Source organism: Leucopleurus acutus (genome assembly GCF_964270905.1).
Source record: "Leucopleurus acutus genome assembly, chromosome: 4".
Taxonomy (NCBI): domain Eukaryota; kingdom Metazoa; phylum Chordata; class Mammalia; order Artiodactyla; family Delphinidae; genus Leucopleurus; species Leucopleurus acutus.
Genome location: NC_139146.1, coordinates 156,000,415 through 156,024,474, shown reverse-complemented (window position 1 = coordinate 156,024,474; position 24,060 = coordinate 156,000,415). Strand labels below are relative to the sequence as shown.

Below are 24,060 nucleotides of genomic sequence, written 5' to 3'. Positions count from 1 at the left end.
AGGCGTGTTGTTCCCACTCTGACAGCCATACGAAGACACAGTTACCACTACATTTCTACTGGCCACACTCATTTAATTTACAATTTCCCAATGACACACTATCAGGCAGTGTCAATATCAAAACTGAACAAAGGATGAGAGTCCTTATCTTAACTGACCTTCACTCGACTGGCCTCCTGGTTTAGGTAGCTTTCCTATCACGCCAAGCACGCGGACCGACGACGCCCACAACTAACTGAACGCTACTGGCATCCTTTCTGCTCTTTCCAGTTGGATTCTACACCTACCAAGAGACAGTTGTATTGTTCCCCAAACTACTTCTATCAGTAGTACCTGTTACTGTAATGCTCCTTATTTAAATATTATGTAACCCAATCAAACAGAGCAGTTGTCTCTTTGAAAACTTAGGTAATTGGGAAGGATTCCATCCAAAATGAGTTACTGTACAAAGTTGCTATTCAAGCAGGTATGAGAGAGAAAACGAACATTTAGGAGGAAAACCTCACAACAGCTTAGTGGAATTCTGCACTTCGATTGCATTGAAACCTACCTTTGACTTCTCATTTTTTACTTAAAGACATACAAACTGAAAGTCAATATTAAGGCATTACAGCTATGATTTTTGAAAGAAATACACCAAGTTTCCAAGTAGCATATCCCTACTTAAATAAAAGGTCTTGGCTTAAATAAAAAGTAGTGAAGTTAAAATTAAATGCTTACAGGATAAACAGCAAGGTCCTACTGTAGAGCACAGGGAACTACATTCAATGTCCTGTGATAAACCATCATGGAAAAGAATAGGAAAAAGAATATGAAGAAGTTATACATCTATATCTACGTATCTATATGTATAACTGAATTACTTTGCTGTACACCAGAAACTAACAGAACATTGTAAATCAACTATACTTCAATAAAATAAATTTTTAAAAATTTAAAAATTTAGAAAATTAAATGCTTACAGAATATGTGTATCATTGTTAGGACTCTCCTTTGAGCTCTCTACCAACTAATGGACGGGCTATCAGCCCCCAAGGCATTCAGGAGCTGCATTCCACAGAATTCTAGAATTTAAAAATACCTGGAAAATATCACATGTTACTATATTTTGCTTTTGTAATAGTTTAACTTTTACATATTGTACAGTTACAGTTACTATGTAAATATTCCCACATACCATACCTGTTGGAACCGCATTATACAGATTTCGCATGAGAAGAGACCTAGTAGCACTGAAGTCATCAATCTCTTCTGGAGAGATGAAGGGCTTTTAAAGCAATCAGTTCTGAATCTTGACATCAGTTTAAAGCTATAGATTATATCTTGAGCTCTCAGCATCCTAAAACTTCATTAATCTCTGTCTCAGAGGCAGCAGACCCTTATTCATGGATTTATTTATAGTGACTATTTACGTTTCATAGTTCACTCCGAATCCCACATCCAGAGGGGTGATTTGTGGTATTACTTTTGATTTTATAAGCTTTAATCTATGATAGATGTTCCACTCGAAAATGCCGCAAAAACGGTTCTGCACCACACAACAGAATTTCAGATGAACATTATAAGATCACCTAGTTCAGGACAGAAATTCTTCTCAGGACCGAGGCTGATGTTCTGAAGCCATTTCGTGATACAAAAATATGTGCTCTTTCTTGATTGAGCCATTTTAGAAAGTGTCTATTAATCAAATGTCCTTTTAGCTTTTATTTGTAAAAGTCTTTTCATATAGCACTTTCGTGTAATACCTACTATGGTGTTGTGTATTTTCAGTCAAAAATTTCTTCTTGAGGTCGGTGGGCTGTAACAGTGTCACTTGCTAAGTTGTGATATTGTTCTATGTACGGTCATGCATGAAGCTAACCCTTGGGGAAAACCAGGTGAAGGGTGTACAGGACCTTTCTTACAGATGAATGTCAATTTACCATTATCTCAAAATAAAATGTGAAAAAAGTTCTTATTGAGCAGAAGTTGATTAGGGGATATCACGTACTATGGTTGAAATTCACGGTCTGACTCTCATTTTTTCCTGTTTATTTGCTCTGAACCTCAGGCAAGCTGCATTCTTTCTGGGAACGCTTCCTCACAGGTAAAATGGGAATCATTTCCCATAGTTATTATAAAGAATAAATGAGGGAACTCCCTGGTGGTCCAGTGGTTAGGACTCGGTGCTTTCGCTGCCGGGGCCTGGCTTCCACCCCTGGTTGGGGAACTGAGATCCCTCAAGCTATGGTGTGCAGCCCAAAAAAAAGAAACGAGATGATACATATCAAGAATCCAATACAGTAGCGGATGTTACAGAAATGGTTTGTACTACGATTATTCATGTTGGTAGACTGGAGTGTTTAAAATCAGCTTGATACAAAATTACAGTTAAAATACAAAATGCCATCTACCTCCAAGTCAAATGACTGAACCCTTTTACTTAAGCTAAATGCCGCACCTCACAATATAAAGAAGTGAAAACCAGATGCACGAGGGCCCCGACGGACGGTCCAAGACGGTGCTTTCCAAGAGTTAAATGTCCTTAAATTGCTCATGCGTGGAATGATGCCACACCATCTGTGCCATTTATGGCAAGCCAGGGGCAACAGTGAAGGCTTTTTATGTAACAAGGAATTCTATCGGAAGAGGAGACATCACCTGAGGATAAACGGAAAGCATGATCCCGAGATCTGGGGAGACCCATTTAAATACGCAGTATGAACGCACAATTCTCAATCAGTGCCATCACCATTACAGACTGCAGTCAGACGTACCCTTCTTGACATCGAGTCACAAAATATGGAACTTTTCTGGAGTTCCACGAGGTGACTGCACAACAGGCAAACACTAAACTCAGGGCCAAGTCAGTTCCCTGCAGAAAACCAAGTCTGAAAGGGATCCCCCGACTTTAAACAAAACACTGCAGGCCTGGGTGGATTCGGGAGTTCTTTTTATTACCTTTACCAGTAATGGGATTAGAATACCACAAAGCATCACTCATCATATTCCAAAAAGAAAGGAAAATATTTCTGTCAGAATGTTTGAGATGACTTCTGAAGGATCTCGTCCAAAAGATGTGTCATGTATTTTCGCATTGCCTCACTCAGGCACTGGAAGTCAAGCCTTGGCATGCAGTCTTTCTGTTTCTGGAACAATTCTGTGTATTTCACATGTCTTCTCCTAAAACGACTGATTATACTTAATGCTATTTCATTAACTTATACCCGGCGGGAAAATGCCTTTTTTTTTCAAGCTGTATCAGAATGTTATTCTTCTGGAAAAAGGCATTTCCTCTTTAGCGACCGTGTGAAATTTAAAAGCACAATTTCAGAGACAGTATTAAGACACTCACACAGGCTAACCTGGAGCTATCCACGCTTACTTCCTATTCCTATCTCAGATTTTATTTTAGAGTCTTAAGACAATTGCCATTTCCATGCCTTTTCTATTATTCTTCCAAAGGAAAAAAATAAAAGTTTTTAATAGACACCTTAGCTTTCTTAAGCAAACCTGCTTTGGGAGTACTTAAAATAATTCATATAGTATTTTAAGGCAGATGACAGCCTTAATCCAGCTTCTGAATAACTACCTGCAGTGGGAAAACACAGGCAAAGGTACGAGGCAGGCATTTCCGAAATAGTGGAAGTTTTACTTCCACCAGTAAAGTAAATAGCGTTAGTTTTACTCACACTAAAACAAAAGCTGACTTACTTTTTTAAAAACTTTTTATGTTATATTGGAGTATAGCTGATTAAAAATGTTGTGTTAGTTTCAGGTGTATAGCAAAGTGATTCAGTCATACATATATACGTATCTATTCTTTTTCAAATTATTTTCTCATTTAGCTTATCGCAGAATATTGAGCAGAGGTCCCCGTGCTATACGGTAGGTCCCATTTTAAATGTACCAGTGTGTACAGTGTGTACTTCAATTTATCTTATTGAAGTGTAGCTGATTTACGATGTTGTGTTCATTCCTGTCGTACAGCAAAGTGATTCAGTTATGCACATATATTCATGCTTCTTCATATTCTTTTCCATTATCATTTAAAACCTGACTCAGTTCTCTAAAGTGGAAACACCTAGGCAGATGCAGGACCTCTGTTCTGGGGCCAAGACACCAAGACATTTAGGTGCCTGAATTTCCTCTCTGTTCACCGGGTCTTTGGTGGCCCCCAAGTAGCCACCCGGCAGACAGCTGCGAAATGGCACACCCTGTGCAAATTCGTGCTTACATGAGCGTTTCCTCTTCCATTCATTTCAAATCTTACCAAACGTCTGCTATATTTCAGACACTGCACAAATTGCAAAATTTCAAACTAAAAGTGCTCTGGGTCTTTTTTATTTCAGTGGGACCCACAGAGTAGGTGCTTCACAGGAGACTTTCAGTGGAGTCTCGTTCACCCTGTTACGCTTGTTTTCCAACTTTATTTTCCTATTTCTTTGTATCAATTTTAGCCTTCAAAGTTTCCTTCATGATGAAATTCTGAAAAATTCTTTGGAGCTGAAAAGAGTGCTAGGGTACTTACAGGGAACTGTAATTTTTCAATAGCAATTGAATTTGATGGATAAGTGAAATTATTAACTCCATCGGCATTTTTACCTTTTTTTTTTTTTCTTTTGTAACATTGCCTTTACTTTGAAAGTGACTTTTAAAGGAGCTTACATGTCTTGTTTGCATTTTAAAGGTAAGCGTGCGGAGAAAGTACAATAACCCTCAATATTGATTACCACTATCATTTTTACAACATTGGCAAATTCTAATTTAGTTCACCAGCTTCTCAAAGTTCCTAAACAAGCCATGACACCGTAATCAGCAGAAATAAAACTTAGGTGTTTTAACAGGAAAACATTTGCTCTTCCGTCCTCAGTGATCTTCCTAATATATTTCCCAAACCAGCGCAGAAGCAGCCTGGCTTTAACTAGAGTGAGGAAAACCCTAATTAGCATCCTCACTTCTCCGAGTCATAACCTGGAAAATGGTGGTAATCCCGCAGTATGGGGATTCAATGACCTAAAAGCGCCCATCAAGCCGTCAACATGTGTTCATTCTCTCCTGCCTGATTCAACTACTTCCAAGATGACATCCTTGAGCACCTCCTTTCCAAAATATGTTTAAAATATACTTGACTTTCAAAAATTAACTTCTGCACAGGGAACTACACTTGATATTTTATAAGAATGAGGGAAAAGAATCCGAAAAAGGATACACACACACACATGTATAACTGAATCACTGCGCTGTACACCTGAAACTAGCACGACACTGTAAATCAACTCTACTTCAGTTAAAAGAAAAAAAAATCGACCTCTTCAGAAGTACATAACACTAATCACACTGACTCTTCAGTTTTGTTCTAAGACTGTCAGAGGATGTAAAAATGGAAGGTTATGTGATATATAAAATCAGGTCATGTGGTTTTAAAGTAACCTTCAATACATAACAATACAAGTGTGTCATATTAGTTAAAGGACTAGGTAAAAATTTTAAAGTTCTGGGTTTAATGTTTGAAACAGTCGAATACTTTAATAGCATAACTCAAACAAGTGAATATTTGAAGACTCTTCTTAACGATAGCATTTTCTCAAATGTATGGATCCTATGAGCTGTTTGGTTAAAACTGACATAAAGAATGAATAAAACTGACATAAAACTGACATAAAGAATGAATCACGTCTTCTTATCCATTCGTCTCTCGTTGGACATTTAGGTTGCTTCCATGTCCTGGCTATTGTAAATAGCGCTGCAATGAACACTGGGGTACATGTGTCCTTTCGAATTATGGTTTTCTCAGGGTATATGTCCAGTAGTGGGATTGCTGGGTCGTATGGTAGTTCTATTTTTAGTTTTTTAAGGAACCTCCATACTGTTCTCCATAGTGACTGTATCAAGTTACATTCCCACCAACTGTACAAGAGGGTTCCTTTTTTTCCACACCCTCTCCAGCATTTATGGTTTGTAGGTTTTTTGATGATGGCCATTCTGACCGGTGTGAGGTGATACCTCATTTCTCTAATAACTAGTGATGTTGAGTACCTTTTCATGTGCCTCTTGGCCATCTGTGTGTGTTCTTTGGAGAAATGTCTATTTAGGATGAATTGGGCAATTAGGATGGACGTATATACACTACCATGTGTAAAACAGACAGCTAGTGGGAACCTGCTGTATAGGCTCAGCTCGGTGCTGTGTGATGACCTACATGGGTGGGATGGTGGGGGGACGGAGGTCCAAGAGGGAGGGGATGTGTATATACATACAGCTGATTCGCTTCATTGTACAGCAGAAACTAACACAACATTGTAAAGCAATTATACTCCAATTAAAAAAAGAAAAAGAATGAATCATGGTTGGTGTCCTATGGTTACTACTAGACAGGACACTAATACTGAAACATAGTTCAGGCAAAGTGAAATAGCTGAACAAGTCCTCTCTGCTTGTCCAACTTTAAAAAGGTAAACATAATATTAGCATCATCATGCAAAGCGACTTCTATACGGGCTTATTTTACCTGGCCTGGGAGGATAACCGAGAGTCATTCTGTAATAGGGAAGAAGATATCTGACTCCATATTGGATCTGTTTCTTTTACTTTAATCTTTGTATTTTGTTGCTTTTGCTACAAGTTAAGAATGCCTACAGCCTGAAATATACAGGACAGCCCATTCTCAAGGCTCTGACCTTTAAGGGCATAACACTTTTCATTCATCTGAGACAAAACGTTGCAGAACAGAGAATAACATTCATCTTGTTGGAGGTTTATAGAAACATCATGACCTGACCTACATGGACAGCTGCAAGAACAAAGGATGCTGCTACCAAGAAGTCTGCAACAGCCTACCACGCCCCTCCCTGACCTGGCCTTTAAGATGCTTTGCTGAAACCCTTGGGGGAGTTCGGGGACTTTTGGGCACCAGCCACCCGTCTCCTTGCATGGCCCTGCAGTAAACTTTTCTCTGCTCCAAACACCAATGTTTTGGTTTGTTTCGTCTCACTGTGCATTGGGCCCAAACACTCGTGTTTGGTAACAATTCCTGAAAGCCAATTACAGAGCATGGCACCTGGCACACAGTGTGTCCTCCACAGAGTGCAGAGTTTCTGAATATTTTCTCAAGCAAATAACAACTTAGTCTTTAATAAGGACATTGCTATATAAATAAAAGAAAAAAATGAAAAGATGGTGACTTTAGCTCTGTTCTAAAGGTATTTTTTAAATGCATAATCGTTAAGGCCAAAGAAAATTGGAAAGGAGCCTACTGCGGTAACATTCTGAAACCAACACGCAGGTGGATGCGTAGTCCTTGCATCGGTGGACCTGCAGGTGACAAAGCCAAGAAGCAACCTGACTGACACAGAAGAACCACGCAAAAGCTCTGGCAGGCGGGGCGTCGGGTACCTATGGGCGTGGTAACGACGGGGAGACTGCATATAGGGGGACGGGCTGGAGATCGCAAAGCCGTCAGACACCCCAGAAAGACTTCCCCACTGGGGCAGAGAGGGACATAGTCCCTGCTCGGACTTGTACCCTGAACAGGATAAAACTGAGCATTTATGGCCTGGGGAACCCAAGCATAGAAGGGAGCAGTGATGTTATTCTGAATGTGGGGTGAGGAAGCTGAGTAAAAACCTTTATACTTAACGCTGTCGACTCTCAGCTCTGAGTCCGTAGAGCTGGTAGCCAGGATTACACCCTCAGCTAAGATGCGAGGAGAATCTCGGGGTTTTCGAGGAACTGAGCCGCCTTTACTCACAGGACAGTAAACCCCTTCATCAGCAAGCCCATCACACGCACAGAATGTCCAGTCAGCTTCGAAGGGGTCAACTCACATTCTAGACTGAGCTAAGAATTCAAGTCTGAGGGTTAAATCAACGCGTTTTCAGTTATGCGAGGTCACAAAACCTTTCTCTGTGATACTCCTTTTTCTCAGTAAATTCATGGGGGTTTTACTCCCTTCCCAAATAAGGAAGTAAACTAAGAGAGAGGAAGACAAAAGATGGTACAAGCAAGGGATCTAATTCAGGACAACCGCAAAGGGGATGCTCAGGGCAGGAGTGGAAGGAGACCCCAAGGATGACGGCTGTGCAGCAGGTAAAGGGCAACCAGCCCAGAGGGAAGCAGACAGACTGCTTCTGCAGGGATTTCTTCCCAAAGGCAAAATGATTAGGAAACCTAATGCATCTGACTGTACTGGGAGGAGATTCACACAATCTGAGGAATTATTGGGGGATGAATCAATGATAAATATACAGAGAGCTCAGCAAACCGCAAAATGACACAACTCTAGGGAGAATAAGACAAAACAGAGGGCAGGAAAGGAAATGTAGTCACAGCATCCTTCATGGCTCAGCTGTGAGAAATGGCTGCGCGGCCACCAGGGTGCACGGGGTGCATTTGGATCTTGATATAATTAGGATCTAACGGAGGACGGGGGGCATGGATGGGAAGGGGTCTGTGAAGGCAGGAGGGTGGAAAAGAGTGAAGGTCTCACCTCCCAGAGCGTGACGTCAACGACGTCCACAGACAATTCTTAAAACCAAAGACGCCAGAAGTAGGGACAAAAGCCTTTTTGACCTGAAGGTCTGAAGGTCAATTCTAAGAGCATCAGTTAAAAGGACCAGAAGTACCTGCCGCCAAAGGACAACAGTCGGGGCAGGGGAAGTGGGCAGCAGGGGGCAACTGCTATGTCTGAAACTAGCCTAAGAAAAAGAGTCGCCTTTCAAAGCTATGTGCAAGTGTAACTCAGACAAAAATTACAATTACATGTTAAAAAAACAGAGTGAGGAGAATGAAAGAACGCTTCCTGATGGCTGGAACTGTCTTGTTTTACTGACAGCGGCTCATCACACCCATCACGACCAACAACAAAAGAATACGTTGTCCGGAATGCTGCCTCACTGCTGGACCTTGGCCACCTGTGAATTACCAGATAAGCTAGTGTTGACCAAGAAAAGATGGCGGGTGGTCATGTATCCTAGTTCCACGGGGAACAAACACTGACAATGGACAGAATTGATAGGTTTTAGTCTACAGCTTAGAAAAGTCGGTACAATAAATGCAAGTACTGCAAACTGAAATCATAAAAATGTAAAATAAAATTCTCACTGGAATAATTTGAAAAAAAATCTGAAATCTATCCGTCTGAAAGTAAGTCCCACTCTTTTCTGCGGTCCTGAAAAATAGAGAATGCATGGGCACGTTAGCTATAGAATACACGAGCAGAGTCTCCCATCTGTTCCATAAAATATTCATGCTAGTTCGAATATAAAAAATATTTCCCCAACAACTTCAGTAAAACTCTCTGTATCCTGCTCAGTTTATAGTTTAGAGAAATTTCTTGCCCCCAATTCAATGTGAGAGCGTCTTGGAGCATAATATATAAGCACATTTGATGAAAACGCAGATAACTGGGCACCACTCCAGACCTAGAGAATCATGATCTCCGACATCTGAAAACATACATTTTAATAAGCTCTTGAGAGGTATTTATCATACAGCTGTTATCGAACTTATACTAGGTAACTCCCAGGGTTTCTGTTTGCTTGTTTAGTTTTTTCTCTTTAATCTAAGAGTTATGACATCCTCTGCTCTCAACAATCGCCTCTCTTCCTTCTCAACATCTTTCCAAACCACTTATAGGACACACCGACACACTGTATTTGTATAGGTATCCAGTACGTATCTCTGGTCCAGAATAAGCCAGGTTCTTAGAAACACAGGGCACTACCATATACACCTCTGAATTTTCCCATAACAAAATACCTCATCACATATTCAACAAATGTTGAAAGAATTAACAGGAACATGGATGGGGATATTGAAGAAAAAGTATTTCTTTTATCGTTTTAAATTGTAACACACTTATTTCTGGAGAGCAGTTCTCTCCATTGGGTTTAGGTTGCTGTATTAACCCTAAACTTCCAAAACTTTGTGGCTTTCGATGTACAATATGAATCAAACTTCAAACTTGTAATTCACCTAACTTCTAATTTACAGCCCACTTGCACATCGACTTAAAATGATCTGCGCGCCTTTTACCATTCCCGCAGTTGTAACAACTGCCTATTTCTTTCCAACTACAAATCATTCTATCTGTGAAATTCCTTCTTAGATAGCTAGGAATTAAATGGAACAAAAAGAATCGGCAGAAATGGACGACAGCCCATGCCCTTCACGTGAAAGGGAGCTCTGTGTCCATGGAGTAGAGGGCGGGTAGAAAAACATATTTAACAGCTCTTAGGCAAGTAAGAGTTTAGTCTCTGCAGCAATTGTATAATTTCTTTGATGCAAGAAAATACTGTCACCTCAAGACTCCCTGCACAAATATACAAGTACATTGTATATTTTAATAAAATTCAAATCATTTCAACGTGTTTCAGACTCCAGTATAGACATACAACACTTGAACTACTTCTTCTATTCTCTGCTACAGAAAAAATTCTAAGAACACATTTTTCTCTGAATTCTCTCTTAAGGTAAATAGAATTTTATTCTGAAAGGTTTAACCCTAATTTTCTCCTTGTTCAAATCGGTTTAATACAATAACATAGGAATGCAATGCAGTTTGTTATGAAGATTTACGATTTTTAAAAACCCTGAATACATTCTGACATTGTTTTTCCTAGGGCATTTGTGTTAGGATATTATTCTAAGTATTTTTATTCCAGCCCCGCTGCTGGAATAAAGTGAACCAATGAATTTGATGCCTTGTTTGAGAGTTAGCTGGAATTTTTCCTAACCTGAACATAAAAGCAAATCTGGCCTTCTGGTAAGACATTCCTTGACAAGATAGTAACAGTGATAAACCTACTGGCATATCCAGAAGGGAAGGAAACCCCCAGTCCTTTCTGCCCCAGAGCCAATGTTCACTAAGCTGCTTTGTTCTCTGCGTCCTGCATAATTAATAACTCTTTGGCGATCAGTCATGCATTCCTCATTGGCACCTCGGGCTTCCAGTGTCCTCTGAGCCTGCCCCATGGAAGGCCCTGCTGCTGTACGGCCGCCCCTTCACTCCCCACGCGTCCTTCACAAGAAGGCCGCTCAGGAGAGCACACGGTGGGGTCACAAAGTGGCCGCCATACTTACCCTCTCTCTCTCTCTCTCTCTCTCTCTCTCTCTCTCATACTTTGCTCTCTGGGTATGATTTTACTAATAAGAATAAAAAATATGTGATATCCAACAGATGCCATTGATTATACATATTGAAAAGGCAACACAGGGAACTAGATTCAATATTCCGTGATAAACCATAATGGAAAAGAATATATTAAAATAATATATATATGTGGGTGTAACTGAATCACTTTGCTGTAGAGCAGTAATTAACACAACATTGTAAATCAACTGTAGGTCAATTAAAAATGTAAAAATATTAAAAAAATAATTTGGGGTATTTAAAAAAAGAAACATTAAAATCATACAAATAATAGAACAAATGTGGAAGTAACTTAAGATGAGCTGCACGGGATTGTTGGGTATTAAAGGAGCCTTCAGTTCATTCAGCCCCGCACTCTCCCCTTTTCAGGCAATAAAGTAAAGAAGATCAAAATACACGGCGTCAAGTGTACGGTAGCGCGAACATCTATTTCTTTTCATCTAAACTGATCCAGTCATTAAACTGAAAATGTGAGCAAATAAACTGTTGAAAATATTGTTACTACTTCTGATCAGAAAGCTTAGATTAAAGCTCTTTAAAAATATTCAATAAAACCATCCTGAAAGAAAGCGGCGGTAGATTAATCACCCTTCAAAATGTTAACCAGTTTGGAGAAAAAGAAAATCCTCAAATCTTATAACCATTTAAAAAAGTATGGATTACAAGTAATATTATACTCAAGAAGAAGAGTTCTCTGTATAAAGAATAAAACCACCAAAAATATCAGATCTGGATTTGTGCAGTTTATTTCAAAAATAGGTATGGTTTTGTTAAGTAACTGACTGACAAAAATACGCGGTATACTTTACATGAAGGCTGAGATTTTTTAAAAAATAAAACACTTTTAACAACGTTTTTTGATAAGAGAAAAGATGTTATTTTTCAGCCTTTGTAGGTTTCTTAACGTTTTAAAATAATGGTGCTTATGCTACAGTACCCAGAGTGAAACACACATACTCTATTATAAATTACTCCAAAATTAAACAAGAAATTTTCTTTTCTTTCTAAGAGATCTGAAATGTGCGCTGGCGCTCACTGTGTGTGGCCTCCTCCAAACAGAAACAGGCTTGCACTGTTTTATTTCAGTTTTGCTTCATTTCTTCCCAAACAATCTCTCACTGCTAATCTACCAGGCCTTTTTTTCCCTCTTCTAGCATAAAGGAAACAAAAATCAAAGCCATTATTAACTCCTTATGCCCCTTCAGAAAGCTGGATGTATATTGTTTGGCATCCAATTGCCTGCATTTCTTTTCCATTATGTATTAATGGAGCAGGATTGGGGAATATACATTTCCATAAATAATTCTTGAAAACAGCAGGAAACTTCTATAAGTTTTAATTAATGTAGTCAATCTGGTACTATTTTTTTAAAAGCTACAAAGAACTAGCTCTAATTTCAGGTAAACATCCTATGCCACGTTTTTTTTTTCTAAACTAACAGTCTATAATATCAACTTAAAAGAGCAAAATGGAAAGATAAATGTTATTCATGTCTTAGTCTAAGGTACCTGGGAATCAGGAAAATGGTACTGAAAACATAACATTACAAAGGAAAGCATATCTCTCTATAAAACACATATGAACTATATTAGGTCAGCATCACTTTGTCCGAAATAGTAAGGGATCCCTTGTTTAACTACACGCTCTCTCATTCACTGGTGGAGGGAAAAAGAGTGGGTAAATCATCTTTCAAAGGCGATCCCAATTTTTAATGGCAACACGTGTAGCAAAAACTATTTCTGAGAACTTTAACTAATGCATTAAAACTCTCCTGCTAAGATGTACGGTAATCAGAACCACAGAGTCTTAAAGGTCGACTGGAATAAATACTCATTCAAGCTCCCAAAGAGGGCTGCGGAGGTCACTCTCTTCTTTGTAAAATATAAAGGATATTAAAATAAACTTTCTCTATAATCGTCCCAGAAAAAAATGTGATTAAACTCAACATTTGTTTTTCTATGTGTCGATAGATGCAAAATATTCGTTCTGATCATTATGAAAAAGCAGGTAAGGATGATTAGACCCATCAATGCGTATGACGTCATACGTAGGCACTAATTTCTTTACCCCGGGGGTGTGCTCCAGTCCCCAACAACAACAACAACAAAAAGAAAAAGAAGGAAAGAAATCCTCCTCTTTAAGGAGGACGAGAATGTAACCTTGGCGATACAGCCTAGTACACCAGGACCAGGAGAGTATGTCGTGCCATTACTGCGATTCTTCAGTTTTCTGGTTTATGAATCGTCACTACTCTGTCGCATACAGTAAGTGAGATAGCTCCATGGGGGTTCACCCCCCCCCCAGGGGTGACGGCAGATGAGGGAACACTGAACAGCTGCACAGCGACAGCTCAAGGCAGGAAGTTCGCAGTGCACTCAGGGCCTGTGCTGAACAGCATTGTATCATTACAAAATTAAGAAGCCATCGGGCCGGTGGCCCCTCAGTCCTCCTGTGCAGCAGGGGGTTTGCAGTCAGGGAGACCATGGCCTCTGGGGAGCTGGGTGTGTTAATTATGAAGTTCACCTCTGGGAAAAAAGAAAAAAAAAAAAGTGTGAGCGAGGATCCAGGGGCTTGGAGGGGCACTTGGCCCTGAGCAAATGCCCCAGAACTTTAAAGCCTCCTCTCCAAAAGGCAAACTTTCTTCCCTGAGGCTTTCCTTCGCTGGTGCACAGATAAGACTGATGGATGATGCCCTGCTGGCAGGGATGCTGGGGGAGAGGGTCAGGCAGGGAGGGGTGCCCTTGAGCAACGTACACTGATAGTTCACAACACTCTGGGAGGCTAGAGTGCAAAATCACTCACCGATTTTCACTCACCAACTCGGGGCAGTTGTTGAGAGCAGAATGAGTGTGGGCTGCATGGAGAGAGCCACGGCTGCATGGGATCAGGGCAAAGGGTAAGTGAGGGAATGGCAGGTAAACCGTCAAAGTAAACTCACACCCTGAGGAGTCAAAGCTTGTGAGACAGTACAATTCACGTATCAGTGATCACTCCAGAAAGCCATCTGGCAAGATTAAAATCACCAGGTCACACACGTTAAGCAAGGCAGGAACCTACTGTCCTCTTCTCTCGCTTCTTCTGGCCCCAGCCTGAGGGTTTCCTAAGCATAATGCAAACTGTTTCCCCAGGTAGCCATCGCAGGGCAACTAGTTACCAAGAAGTTAGTTACCAAGAAAGACACGTTCAACAGAGCCCAGGAGAGTGTCAATCCGAAGTCCATATTGACAATTTATCCAACTATTTCAGTAACGATCTAAAAACGTACTGAACTTAATTTTGATGATGCAAACAGAAATACCCTCTTCACCCAAAGTCTTCCAGATGCAGTGTCTGGTCTTAGTCACAGTGAATCCCTGGTAACAGGTCAAACCCAGGGGGCAGGGTCTTTCCCAGTCCAGAGGATGGGTGGTACTTACAGCAGATCCTTATGGGTCTTTATCTCATCTCCAGGCTCAGGAATCTGACACACACATACGTATGGAAACACAAGTGTCAGTGAATCCGCTGTTAGTTAAGCTGGGGTGACTGAGTTGTGTGGTCAACTCAGTATTCAACTACTTATTGAAAAACTCTAATGGGGCCAGAACTAAGCGAGGCACTGTACATTTCCTGTGTTTTTGTCTTTACATATTTTATTTCTTCCACACCACTCCGTGGGTTATACAACCAGGCAACCTATGAGATCATAAAATCAGAGGAAGGCAACACTTGGTGTCAGCATATATATATGTTTTTGCTTTCATGTCTTATTCTGTGGGATGATAATAGACTGCTATTAATATAATGCGAAGACACTAGTTCATTTAAAATACTGTACAAATGGCTTCTCAGTTTCAAGTTTATTTTTGTCACAGGTTTGGGATAAATCAAACCTTTGCTATGATACAAGACCTACCATTATGTTTTACAGTAAAATTAGATTGTTTCATATTTAAGAACATTAGATGTGCTAAATCCAAACTGGAAAATATGGACTGTATAACTTTGTGAAAGTGTAGCTTTCTCATGGCTCCCAAGGGCGTTTTAGGCTTAAAACAAATGTTAAACTCATAAATTCTGTGAAGCAGCGTACTGTGAAAGGGTGATAAACAGATTCTTAGTGGCTTCATTCAAACAAATAGTCACAGTATCAAAAGGTTTTTAAATAAGTTCATCCTTGTCTAATATTAACACTTTTCTAGGTGAAATTATTAAATTTTATTAAATTTAAATAAAAATGTTAAACAGTTAAATTAAGAAAAATTTTGGAAATTAACAAAGGACATGGTAGAGAATCTACACTCTGCAAAGTATTTCATAATGGAATAGACACAGATATCTCAAATAATCTGTATCAGAAAACTGATCAAGATTCACAATGTAAATTCACAGCATATTTTAGAGGTACCTCCCTCAACTTCAATTGTACACAGTAAATGATTCTGTTAATAAATAAATTATCATTTTTCCAACTTCAGTTTACATTCTGTTGTTTCTTTTCAGCTGTATCTCAAACAATACTTAAATTTCATAATTTAGTCAGTTGCTTAAATACTATTCCACAGAATTGAGTTTGGGCAATCAAAAAAGGGAAATTCCTGCTTAATGTTACAATCTGAATAATATATAATTATTCACAATGTTTAAAAATCATTATATAATATAATATTATAATATTATATAATATATGAATAATGTATAATCATTCACAATATTTACATGTTAATGTATTCATAATATTTACATATCAATATAATATATAATTATCATAATTATATGTATTCTAATTGTAATTATAAAAATTATATAATAATATATAAAGTTAAATAGTGATCCCATATTTTCTAATTGGCCTCATGAATTGTTAGTGTGCTGGATGCATTATTTTTATACCTGGTTAGAATATACATGTTAATTAATGCATGTAGCCCACACCATTTCATGTTCCCAGTGTACATACTGATTTGCTAAATCTGTCAAAATCATTAATGATATCAATGTTATATTCTTTTAAATGGTGATACTCATCATATTTGAAAAGTATACTAGGTGACACCATATTTGTATAAATAGTTCTGAATTACCATTATAAGCAGCATGTGATAAACAGCCAGAAGGTTTTCAATATTTTTGTTGCAGCGCAACAAATAGATACAAATGTTTGAAATAATACATAAAATAAAGGGAATAAACAATTGCAATACAAATAAAAACAGATTTCCTAAATCCCTGTGAGAATTTTGAAACTTCCTCTTTGGGGTACAAAGGCCACAATATTATTAATCAGGACAAATATTAAGATAAGTAGGAAAACTGAGATAACTACTTTTTAAAATATATTTTACTAAAACACTGATTTGAAAAGAGTAGTTAATAAGTTTACCTTTCCCCCCAAAACAGATAAAATGACACATCTAAAAAATCAACTTTTGGTGGGTACACAAAGGAAAGATGACACCTTAATGGGGGGAAAATGAAAACATCACATAAAAGCATGGACTTTTAAGGCAATGGAGACACTAATAATCTGCAGTGAATAAATTATAGTTATAGCGATAACCATAGTGACATTTATGAAAAAAAAAATCAAGCTATGGAAAGGTTTTTGGTTCTTGGTTTTCCTAAATCTCTTGTTTAAAAGGAGAAAAAGAAGTGACCAAACAACTGATCCAGATACATAAGGGCATCTCTAAGTGGTACTTACTGGCATGACAATGTTATAGTGGATGCAGAACCCGGGTTCCGAAGGAAAATATTCATCAGACACAAACCGTATCCTGATCTGATTGCCTTTAGAAATCTGCTTTCCCGGAACAGTGCCAGACCCACACCAGCGCCCTAATACGGCTCCGTCGCTGGGTTCCTCGACCTCTACAAAATCATACCTGCGAGAGACCAAGAGAGAAGAGACATCAAACCATGGTCTGTTATTTTAGGAATTCAAAGTCCATGTCCATGGAGACAATGAGTCCCTGCGGACCACAGCTGTGAGTTCATCCCACATTTAACTGCATAAATAGAATAAAATCTTCCAAGGAAGAGACACAACTGAAAATGCATTCCCAATTAAAGAAATACAAGTCTTCTATTCTAAGCCCTCCAGTTTTACTGGTAACGAACTTCAAATTCATTTAAAGAGCCATGGCAAAACTTGAATATTTTGTACAGAGCGACCATATCTGACGTTCATGAATTATTCAATTTAATCTCCATTTGGATATGACAGTTTTGCTCCAACTTTATTTCCATGATCACTGCCCATCACTTTCCGGCAGTCACTCCTTCACCCCAGTCGGGCTCCTTGGCCCCCTTTCCTCATCTGTGTTCCAAGCTTTTCTAGAGCCACTTTTTTATAGACACGTCCTCCAAATCTCACTCTGTACTGCGCTGCCTCTGTGAGACCTTTCTGGCTGTTCTCAGCTCACCGCCATCTTTCTCTTCCTGATAAACACATACTTTTAACTACGCCTATACAAGTGATTCATCTTGTTCGCTAGGCTGTTAAACCCTTGAAGAAAGGAACCAATTCTTACATCTTCTGGTTTACACTGTGCTACACACAGTATCTTAAACCTATGGAATGAATGCTTAATACTTTTCTAACCAATGTTAACTTGGGTTTGAAAGTTTCAATCAGTGGCACTCATGGAGAGGAGGGCTGCCCCTTATGAGAATTGTGAGAAATGTGTAGGGCATTTTACACTGTCTCAATGAGGGGCGGGGGGTGAAGTGGGCAAGGTCTGTGGACACCCAACAAGGGACAGTCCCAAAAATGGGTGTTTGCTCCATGCCCCCCATGCCTTTCAAACAGTTCGCTGGACACTCACGTAGGCAACATTTCTGCTATCGTCCATCTGAGTCTAGAACGTAATGCTGTCACACAGAAGCACAAATATGTTTTGCAGATTTAGTTGAAGCCAAATTTTCTAGAAACAGAACGATCACGTTAAGTCGAAGGAAGTTTCTATACTTTGGAACAACAGCTACTACTTTGGAAAATCAAATCACTAATAGGAACATTGCTTATACTCTTTGCATCACAGTGAAAACCAGAAAACATACGCATTTAGTCTGAGTCTGCTGCTCAGAAGATACAAACATCTGACTACTTCATTTTCCGTTTCTTGTAATGGTGCATGTGTATTTTAATATAAATTACTGTTATTATTTCAGCTTTACAGAGCATGTAGGCCATTACATTTATTTTTTAAACAACTGCACATATAAATAGATGATCGCTGTTATGAATTGCGTTTCACAACAGTAAAGAGGACATTGCCAAACTTTTCTTAAGGGAGGTCTGACATGGATGAAAACAACTGGTTGGTTTTTTAAAAAGTCTAAATTCAGTAGATACCAGACAACTAAAATTAATACACTTTGTACAGTACAGAATTCACAGAAGAAAAAAACTGATGAAAAAGGACAAAAAGTGCATAATGAACCAATTGTACTTATGCAACTCTGTCCTCAAGCAGTAGCCAGAGCTCTCCTATGGTGTGTAACTTAACCTGTTCCAGCCTCGTTTTTCTTGTCCTTAAAATGAGGAGAATGCTACCTGACTCACGGGGATGTTTTCAGAGAGGGAAGGCGGGGCAGCACGCGCGCGGCGCCTAGACGTCGCTGGTACAGAGCTCCCACTCAACAGTTTGCCCTTCCTCTCTACCCAGCACCCCTTCGCTCCCACCCGGCACCTACTTTAATGTGACCCTGCGACTGTGAAAGCAACAAATAAGAAAACTCAGATACCGGAGGAGAGCACAGCTTTTGCTCGATCGCACGACGAGCCTGGGTGGTAAACGATCAATGCACAAGGCAGCCGGCACAACCTTCCCAGGAGTCTTGCTGTGAAGGTGGACCAGGAAGGGGGGCGGGGGGGAGGAAGATTTGGGTAAAACAGACTGAGTGGTTATTTCAGACGTGACGCGGTATAAAAGTTGATAACTAGCATTTTAAATCAGAGTAACTTTTATACCGAGATCGTTTACAGGTGGAACAAAGTCGCTTTTCACAGAGTATGTCTGTCCTGTGTTTGGGAGGTGACGCTCTCTGATGGGTTACCATCAGGGCTAGTTTGCAGACAGCTGATTTCAGGCCTGGTCAGTCATTCCACGAGTACCTGTGAAGCACTGTGTTGGCCCAAAGTGCCAGCCCACCAAGTGCTGGGCTAGATTCTCGGGACACAGAGATGAAACCACAGCTTCTATGGGCTCAGGGTCCATTAAACAGCGCTGAGCGCTCTAATGAGGTTGCTTAGGAAAAACGGGCAGTGCGCAACCCTTTCAAGGTGAGGGAAACCCTGTGCAGTGAGATGAGGGTCAGCCTTCCAAGCAGCATCTGGGCTGTCAGTGAGTCCTGACTGACCGGGGGGACAGGGAGAATGGAAACGCATTCTAGCGAGAAGCACAATCCCGAGGACGTAACAGAGGAAACCAGGGGCCCGGGGTGGTCCCTTGTGAACACAGGATGGAGCTCAAGCTGGAAGAACAGGTGTAGGTACGAAGGCCTTGAAATTTCATAGTCGGATGTTAGAAAAGTAGTTTGGAGACCAATGTTCCAAAGAGGTTAAGCACAGTGTGAAGAGGTTCTACCCTTCTTTAAAATATTTGTCCACATTTAATGAATCAATTAAGTTTTTAGGTGCTACCTGTATTTTTTAAATTACTTTTTATTGAACTATAGTTAATTTATAATGTTGTATTGGTTTCAAGTGCACAGCAACGTGATTCGGTTATACATATACATATATGTATTTTTTCAGATTCTTTTCCGTTACAGGTCATTACCAGACACTGAACGTAGTTCCCTGGGCTGTGCAGTAGGTCCTTACTGTCTATGTTTTTTTTTTTTTTCCGGTACGCGGGCCTCTCACTGCTGTGGCCTCTCCCGTTGCAGAGCACAGGCTCCGGACGCGCAGGCTCAGCGGCCATGGCTCACGGGCCTAGCCGCTCCGCGGCACGTGGGATCCTCCCGGACCGGGGCACGAACCCGTGTCCCCTGCATCGGCAGGCGGACTCTCAACCACTGCGCCACCAGGGAAGCCCTGTCTATGTATTTTTTATATAGTAGTGTGTATATGTATGTTAATTCCAAACTCTTAATTTACCTCCCACCATCCCCCCTTCCCCCCCTTTCCCCTTTGGTAACCGTAAGTTTGTTATGTCTGTGAGTCTATTTCTGTTTTGTAAATATGTTCATTTATATTATTTTTTTCAGATTCCACATATAAGTGATATCATATGATATTTGTCTTTCCCTGTCTGTAAGTCAACATTTTCAAAAGTCAAATTTCACAGAAAAATCTGGATTTCAGGCCCTTTTAAAACAAATTTGAACATCTGGTCATACTAAATATTATTAGCCCCGGTGTGACTCCTTGTGTTACTCAGATCTGCAGAACCGGCGTCAGCTCCAGGAGAGGAGGGCCCTTTGTCCTCTGGCCTCACCCGAGCAGCTGGGTGCCAGGGACGGAGAGCGTTTACCGCATGAGGTCAGTATGGCCTTCACTCTTCACGGAAACTGAGGCTGGGCCAGGTGGAAAGGGCTTTAGATGAGACATCCTCCTTCCAGTTTTTAAAAAGCCTTGTCGGTTTCCTACGCTGCTTTATTATTTTTTTTCTTAATAACCAGATCTTCATTTATTTCCATCACTTGCCCACGTGGGCATCTGAGTTTGCTTCCCTTGCAGACTATGGGGCACCTACAGGAGGTTTCAATGAGGCAGCAGCATAGACACAGGATCACAACACGTCTGAGGATGCGGAAACGACAGCATCTCAAGTGTGGGCAGAAAGAAAGCCCTTGTAACAAAAACATCCTGAAAAGGAGCCCTCAGGGAAGCAGGATGGCACAGGACGAAGGCAAGAGGGAGGGAGAGTGTCCACCCAGGCAGAAGTGGGCCCGCTGTCACTGCCAGAGAAAGACCAAAGGAGACGGAAGCCAAGAAGCATCCCGTGGGCCTGGCAATTATGAAGTCATTTTCAATAAACTGGTTGGGTGAACACATAGTGTCAAAAACTTTCTTCAGATCATTTTTAAATCATTTTATTTTCTAATTTTTAAAAATTGAAGTAAATTTGATTTACAATGTTGTGTTAGTTTCAGGTATACAGCAAAGTGACCCAGTTAAACGTATATATGTTGTTTTCAGACTCTTTTCCCTTATAGGTTATTACAAGATATTGAGTAGAGTTCCCTGTGCTGTACAGCAGGTCCTTGTTGGTTATCTCTTTTATATACAGTAGTGTGTATATGTTAATCCCAAACTCCTCCAGACCATTTTCAAAACAACTATTATAATCTTTCTAATAGAAACAACCCAAGAGAAAAGAATACCATTTGCAAGGAACCTAAAACTAACAACTCACATAACTATTTTATTATACATATTTCCTTTTGATTTCTGTTAAAAAAAGAAACACCAGGGACTTCCCTGGCTGTCCAGTGGTTAAGACTCTGTGCTTCCACTACAGGGGGCGCAGGTTCAATCCCTGGTCTGGGATCTAAGATCCTACATGCCGCCGGCGTGGCCAAAAAAAAAGAAACACCGTATGTGTTAATCTGATGTGTAAGCTCCTTATAAGTATTTAAAAGGTGTTTTTAGGGGCTTCTCTGGTGGCGCAGTGGTGAGGAATCCGCCTGCCAAGGCAGGGCACATGGGTTCGAGCCCTGGTCCGGGAAGATCCCACATGCCACGGAGCAACTAAGCCCGTGAGCCATGGCCGCTGAGCCTGCACTCTAGAGCCCACGAGCCACAACTACTAAGCCCGCGTGCCACAACTACTGAAGCCTGTGTGCTTAGAGCCTGTGCTCCGCAACAAGAGAAGCCACCGCAATGAGAAGCCCGCGCACTGCAACAAAGACCCAACGCAGCCAAAAATATTTTTGTTAAAATTTAAATATAAGAATAAAAAGAAAGATCTTACTGGCCTTAATTCAGCAACTCACGACAGCACACAATTTAGAAAAAATAAAAAATAAAAACAAAAGGAGTTTTTAAGCACACTCGGAAATATCTAGATTATCAGTGTTAACGTATTAAGGCACAAATAAGTCTTACACTTTGCCATATCTAACTTGTATCCTAAGACAAAAATCACTGTCCTGCAGAGAAGAGTGACAAGTAGATTATTACTTGTTTCATGAAGAGTTGCTACTGAATTTGACACCATTAAAAAAAAAAAAAAACACCCCATAACCCTAATCTTTATAACAATTTTTGGATTTGCAGTTAGATAGCTGGTAATTAATTCTCACAAGCTCATACAAGTCTGGTGCATACAAAAATTTATCATCGTATTTTAAAGACCTACATAGTTTTTCATTCCATGAAGTTAAATGAAACGAACATCTAAAAAGTGCTCTGTTCTTCGCCTTTCAGAAGTAGAACTTAAGTTATACTACTCATTGTTTCATAGTAAATTTGGCATTTTAGGATTTGTTTTTCAAAAGCAGTGTCATTATGATAATATAATGCTAAGTTTCATCCAATTATTCCACATTAATTTTGTGAATCAAAACAGTAAATCCTCTTGCTAAAAATAGCATTCTTATATTTAAATCATATTCAAGTCGTCTAAAACAGACCCAGTGACAATCTACTTGAGACATATTACCATGCCTCACGGCTGCTTCCTAACCTTCAAAATAGAAACAGAACAGAACAAAACCCACTGCCACTCGATTCCATATTTTCCTCTAACTTGTTTCTAGAGTGTGGTTGGAAAAAGACTAAAGTGTTCAATCCAATTATCTTCCCCAATACTTTGAAATGTTTCTTTTTTCTCATAGAATGCCATGTAGAGAATATGGGACTCATTGCCTAAGTTGGCTGGCTGACACACTACAGCACAGCTCAAAACATCAAGAAGAAAAGGAAGAGAGAAAACAAGGATAAAAGATTATCTGCAGGCCCCAGCCAAATGAATGGGAGAAAATGAAGCCAAGCAGCGTGTGGCCCATAAAAGTGAAATCACAAAACAGAATCAGATTCAGAAATCTACACATGCCCAGGTGACTTTTCTGGAGACATGGTAATCCTACAGCACACTCTCAGGTATTAATGTCCCACGTGCACAGTTGCTCACATCAGTATTTAAGGGATTTACTAAACCTATTTTAGGGGCCAATCAAACATCACTTTCTCATGGAAACATGATACAGTACACACAGCGCTAAGTGGTTTATAACCAGCACTCCCTTTCTCTATCGTACCCCTGGGGACCCCCAGAGGATTTATGTTCTTTGATGTTTAACAAACAAGTCTGGGATTGTAGACAAAATTTTCCTTCTCACATGGGAATTTAAAAACTGAAGATAGGAGAGCTGCTGAGGACTAAACCAAAGAAATAAATTCACTTGTAAACACAATTGTCCGACACCTAGCTTCCTTCCACGAAAATAAACCAACCCTGCAAAACAGGCTGTTTCTAGTTCACACTAACTAAAACCCTGTCAATTAAATCTACCCTGTGAATGATCGAACCCGAGGGTGGTGTGAAACTCTACCAACAGACAGACATGCATCTTCAGAAGGCCTCATTCTGCACGTGTCGGCGGGAGCCTGGGCTTGTTGGGGAAGGTAATAAACTTAACAAGATGACAGCTGTGCAGCAGTGCTCGGTGGTTTACGCTTTGGTTTAACAGAAGACAACCCAGACACAGAGTAAACGTTTTAAATCCCTATTTAGGCACCAGAATGGTCATCCATACTTTACCTTATAATGAAAATAAATTTTAATAATTATGCGTGGTGGTGGGAATGCAAATTGATACAGCCGCTACGGAGAAGAGTAAGGAGGGTCCTTAAAAAACTAAAAATAGAGCTACCATATGACCTAGCAGTCCCATTCCTGGGCTTATATCCAGAGAAAACTGTAATTCGAAAGGATGCATGCATCCCAGCGTTCATTGCAGCACTATTTACAACAGCCGGGACATAGAAGCAACCT

General features: G+C 40.0%; 1 protein-coding gene across 1 annotated transcript in view; it reads right to left on the bottom strand.

The window, feature by feature from the left end:
- Positions 1 to 24,060, bottom strand: part of PDGFC (platelet derived growth factor C) — a gene marked incomplete at both ends in the record, with an annotated part of 217,833 nt that overhangs the window by 37,820 nt on the left and 155,953 nt on the right. The window contains one exon of the mRNA XM_082838460.1: positions 16,815 to 16,995. Within this exon, the coding sequence (XP_082694586.1) occupies positions 16,815 to 16,995 (181 nt within the window). The remainder of the gene's footprint in view (positions 1 to 16,814; positions 16,996 to 24,060) is intronic.